This window comes from Halyomorpha halys, unplaced genomic scaffold (genome assembly GCF_000696795.3).
Source record: "Halyomorpha halys isolate HHAL.00 unplaced genomic scaffold, Hhal_1.1 Scaffold2860.1, whole genome shotgun sequence".
Lineage (NCBI taxonomy): Eukaryota > Metazoa > Arthropoda > Insecta > Hemiptera > Pentatomidae > Halyomorpha > Halyomorpha halys.
In genome coordinates, this window is record NW_027105289.1 from 4,339 (window position 1) to 10,150 (window position 5,812).

Sequence of the window (5,812 nt, forward strand, 5' to 3'; positions counted from 1 at the left end):
AGAGCCATATAGGACAACATACCTGTCCAAATGAATAAGATGAACAGACAAAAATAAAAACGGAAACGCACAGGAGTGGGGAGGAGGTGGTGGTGGGGAGGAAGCAACGGTTTTATAACGTATTCAAATACGTTGGAAATTACGTTGGAAACGTTGGAAAATAAAATAGTTGTAAACTATTTTCGTTTCACTTTTTATTAAATAGTTTTATAAATGTTATTAAAACTGTAATATTTATTATTTGTTATGTAATTATTAATAAAAAAAAAAAAAAAAAAAAAATAGTGTGACAGATCACACTTTCTATTTAGCTGCTTATGTCCGTTGCCAAGATGTCTAAATTATTATACTTCCAGACCTGGAAATTCCATTACTTTATAGTAGAGTTGAGCAAAATTTAGCTATAGTTGAAACTAATAGCTAAAATTGTCATGAATATAATATTTATTTATCAATGGTTCATTCATGAATAGGGTCGTATGCGTGGCTATTTTAGCTAATTTTTGCCATTCTCTGCTTTATAGGGGTAACATATGAAGGGCTCTGGCTGGCTCCCTCTAGCAGCAATTACTGTGCCTACCAGTTCTATGCCACTGCCATCTAGTTTTGGATTTTCAGATATTCTCTGGCATCATTGGCCACACAATCCGGCTATCATTATCATTATCTTAAGAAATAAATCATCAGCCACTCTGTTGAAATTTCCTACCAATCTGAGCCTTCTAAGTTTGATGAAAGGGGAAATAACCTGCTCATGATATAAATTGTACAGCTCCCAATAGCATCTCTGCCTCCTATACTTAACACAAAAATATGCAAAGTTGGGCTTGGATTGCCTGCTTGCGAGAAATGATTCAACCAAGTTGACAGTGGTAATAGAGTGCCGAAAGATCTTGGAGCAGCAACTGCTGAGGGTATCTCATTTAGACCTGTAATAGATTCCTTCGCACTGCCAAATTGAAGGAAATGGAAAAGCAGAAACACTTTCTGAAGGAGGTTGTCTTGAGTCCCAACCAATCCTTCCCCTACCGTATAGCTCTGCCAGAAGAAGGATTTAGGAGAGTAAAACATTCCTAGTTCATGAGAGGCATGAAAGAGCTGTGGAAGATAAATCATGGGCACTCTTGCAATGTGTAGCCTTTTTTAGAATTCAGGCAGACAGGCCAAGATTTTCTTCCAAAATATTTGTTCAAAATTGTTATCATTGTGAGCCCACTCTGCTAGCTTTGCCTGCTCAAAGAAATGACATCGCCATGCTTGAAAACTTGTCCAATACTACAAGATATCAGAAATGATTTCACTTAAGAGGAGACTATCTGGGTGAAAAAAAACTAAATTATATTGGGTTACGTGAGCATGGATGGCTGAAGTGCCTCTTATTTTAGCATACTTAAAAAAAAAAAAAAAAATCACAAAATCTCACATTCAAATTTAAGGAAGAGCTGGTATTCAGCTGAGGATGTAGTCCATGTCTCTGAGCAACATAGTACAGGCCGAATAAGGGTCTTAAAAGTCATGAGTTTTGTTCTCCTGTCACCAAATTACTGGAGAGATGCTTCCTGAGTCCTGTAATTGAGTGCCAAGCCTCAACATTCAAAATTTGTCTGTAGAGAGGGTTATCCAACGGGAGAGGTTGTTAAAATTGTTACTGTATAAACAATTTTAAAAAAAAATTAGAAAGCTTAAGCCAAGAATCATATCTTAGTAAGCCATTAATTCCATCTGTTTAGTTGCTATCCTCTGAATTAAAATTTCCTTTTATTATAACTCAGGAATGTATTCCATATTATCTTCTACATTTACAGAAAAAGATTGTTCGTCACTTTTTATTGAAGTTCAATGACTTTACTGCAATGGGAATGTTTAATTTTGATTATCCACTACTTTATTCTGTAAGATTTCTCTTTAGAAATTGATGAAGTAAACTCCAAAAATATGTTTATTTATGTATTTTTTCTGATGCAGATGGTGTCTAATGCAACTACGTACATTGTCATTTTAGTCCAATTTTCCGCAAATCATGAAGTGTGAGGAGTTGTAATACAATCATGCCCCTTTAGGAAATTATAAACAATAATTGGGAGATCTAATGAATGTTAAATAAATGAAATATAACTATTTGTTTATGTTTTATTTTTCGATGTTGTGGCTCTTTTTGTAGGTCTTCATATCAGCATCAACAATAAACAAAGAAGAATAAGATAAGAGATAGTTAAATGTTTAGACATGACAATTAATATTAAATTCAAATTATGGTCTCGATGCTTATAAATGTAACAACACCGCTACCTACTGATCTATGCTCCAAATATTACAGCCGCCAAAACCACTATTGCCAAGCATGACGAAACCTACCAGCTAACATGGGAACTGCTTTCAAAAGGCAAATGCTGTATAATGATATTTGTACTATTCCTTGTATATAACTTAATTTCACAATTGTAGCAGCTATACAAGATATTGTAATATTCATAAATGTATCATTTGAATTAATGAAGGTAACAATAGAATCTGCTGATCCACTGAAAGCTAACGTCTTACACGTAGTTTCTCTCGATGGTGTTTAATAGCCCAGAGATCTGACTAGGCCAAAATTGTAAGGCCTCAGTACGAATTCTCACCTCACAGGAATCAGCTCTTTAGGAGGTAGAGGATAACAATGTGGATCAGTACTTTCTAGTGCTATATTTTTGGAAAAATACATAGGTCTATCATATCTCTGCCTTTTCTGAATCTTTCCTTCCTATACTTTCTCTTCTATTGTAAGGCCCGGCGGCTGGCACCCAGTCCAGACTTAATTCCCCTTTGTGCCTACAGGCATAGTACCCTAGTACCCTATAGAATGAAGTTACATTACTGCAAGACCTGTATGCATATATCTATTATATCTCTGCCTCCTCTAGATCTCTCCTCCTTCCTATACCTTCTCTCCTATTGTAAGGCCCAGCAGCCGGCACCCAGTCCGGACTTACATAACCCTTCATGCCTACAGACATAGTACCTTGTGGAGTGAAGTTACTATCCTTAGAGGACTTACAGCTGGCTCCCTTAAGATTCATCCTGTCTAATCACCTCCTAACCAGCTACCCTACCTAATTGAGCACGTATTGTCGAGGTCTTCTGATATAGAGAACCTAACATTGTCACTAGGAGTTTGATCTAACGCAACCACCTCGATATGTTATTTTCCTTATTTCTGTTATCTGGCCATATTTATGTCATTTTTGTACCTAAGTAGGGCTGGTAAAATAGTATAATTAAAAGAAAAAAGGGCTGAAATTGGTCAAAGTTGATCAAGGTTATTGTTATCAATTGTAATAAAAAATATCCATATAGTCTCAACATGTTTATTCTCTTACAACTCAAATGTTTCGGCCATTCTCAAGGATATCTTATACATTTATATATTTTATAATATCACAGCTACAACAGTGTCATTAAAACGTTGCAGGCTATTCTGCCTTTGTCAAAAATATACCTTAATTTAACATATTTTTATCCACTATTTCACTTATCATTGTTTTATTCAATTTGCATTATCTATTACAATCTTATTAATCGTTTAAGATTGTTGTTGGGGCGAGGGGATTTTCGTAAATAAAAATATACTAACCTCTCCTCAAGAGTATAAAAAAAAAACAAAAAAAAAACATTGGTTTAATTTTAATCATAGATGTAAGAACTTAAAAGAAACCACGCTCCCAAAGAACCAAAATAATAATAGAAAACATGCTTTCCAGTTGACACATAAATTTAATAATATTAAATAAAATTAAATATATATATAAACCAGAAGGATTCTTTCAATAATTAAAGAAATAATAATAAACATAGGAGATAGAAAATTATGATGCTTAGGTATAAAAAATCTGAACCTTGGTCCTAGAGAATAAACAGAAAAAAAAAAATTAACTTTCTAATATTATGCAATGAATATGAAACGAAGCATTCGATATTTGATAGAATAACAAAAGAAAGTCACTTACAGAAGATGGAAGAATAAACGCTTATCAATATGCGTTTTTTATCAAATATTTATCAGTATTATTATATTAAATTATTATCAAATAAAAAATAAATATAAGAAGATGGTCAGGGTTGCGGTAAAAAAAAAGAACAAATAGTTTATAACTATTTAAAGTCTAACTAACTATTAAATATCTGAAGCTCTTCCAAGATGGCTGCCCTCATCCAAACAGTGAACAGCTGGTGACAATTTGGCGAGTGATGGCCGCTCGCAATACTCTAACCTAAAAACTAGGAAGCTAAGCAGTGGTGGTAAGCCAGTGGGTGGTTGAAAACACAAGAAACCCACATATCTGGTACCTCATAAAATTTGTACAAAACAATGGCGGAGGCCCGGTGAGGAATCTAGTCTCTGCTTAGTGGGTGAAGGTTTACAAATTAACACATGTAATACCTCAAAAAACATGAAGTAGACTGCCTAGGAGTTCCCATCAGCTTATCTTGATGTTTAATAGTTCCTCATTCTAAATTGTCCTTTTAACGAGATCTTCATAAACCCACAGCATTCATGTACAATGAAAGTGGCAACTAACTGGTAACAGCTGTTTTAATTTTTAAAAAACAAAAGACAAAAAAACATATGATTGAAAAGTCAACTGGAAAGGCTTTATCAATTGTAATAGATGGTTTTTGAGTGTAGTCTATAGTGTAGACAGTAGTCTTAGGAGTTTTTTCTTCTATTTCTCACAGAAACTCATTTTAATAGTGATGTAAAGCTGGACAGAAGCAGAAACAAAAGTTTTAAATACGACTAATTTCGTTTCTTTAGAAATTAAACTATTCAGTTTGAGAAAAACCTTTTTACCTTTTTTTTTTTACTCATAAATAGGGCAAGATGTAGCCAATAGTGCCTAAGCATAAATTCATATAATAATTAGATTAATCAATAAATAAACATTGAATATTGATCTTACCGCTAAAGCTTGAACAGTCGCTAAATACAAAATGGCCAATTGTTCGTCATCTGTGCTCAAGCTCAGTCCACAAATCTAGATAATCAAAAAATATTGTATACTTCATTTAAATCAAATTTAAATGCTTCACAAAATAAAATATAAGGTTCTAATATATATATATTTTTAAATTTTAATTTTAATCACAATAATACATTTTAGTGTGAGAGCGGGTAGCTCAGTGGTAATGTACAGTGCAATTAAGTCCAAGGACCCGGGTTTGAATCTCATTACCTTATTGCTGTAGCAGATAATTATTTTCTGTTTCACTGTAGCTGTGAATCAGCCCTGTGGGTTCGGGAGCCCTCTGGTGTGATTTGAGTGGACCCTAGACAGCTCCTGAACTCACAGAGCTGACTCCCAGATACAGTAACAAAATAAATGGTTTTTTGCCACAGTCGGATTTGAACCCGGGTCCTTAGAGTTAGTTGCACAGTGCCTTACCTTAGTGCCACCACACCCTCAAATAACAAACTTATTGTATTGATATAATGCAGTCAAAAATAAATATAATTTTTTATGATTTATATATGTATATATATAGCAAACAACAGAACTAAATTACCATTCCTTTCATTGTTGGGTCAGCTAGTGGTGAACGATTTCCATGAAAATCTGGTAAAACATGAATATCCTTGGTTAAAACATCAACAGGTTTTCCATTTCTTGAAGCGATTTTTTTCAAAAGAGTGTTCAGATAACCAACAATATGCTGACCTACAAATTAGAATAAGCAGAGCTACAACTAAATTTGAATAAATTGAATAGAATATTAAAATGATATTATATATCATTTTACTTCATTAATATTTATATATAATCACACAAAAACT

At 33.6% G+C, this 5,812-nt stretch overlaps 1 protein-coding gene across 1 annotated transcript in view; it reads right to left on the reverse strand.

The window, feature by feature from the left end:
* The window catches only part of LOC136796475 (FGGY carbohydrate kinase domain-containing protein-like), a 7,529-nt gene that overhangs the window by 1,500 nt on the left and 217 nt on the right, over nt 1-5,812 (reverse strand). The window contains exons 2-3 of the mRNA XM_067050293.1: nt 5,545-5,696; nt 4,941-5,015 (exon numbers count right to left, since the gene is read on the reverse strand). Coding sequence (XP_066906394.1) covers nt 4,941-5,015; nt 5,545-5,696 — 227 coding nt within the window. The remainder of the gene's footprint in view (nt 1-4,940; nt 5,016-5,544; nt 5,697-5,812) is intronic.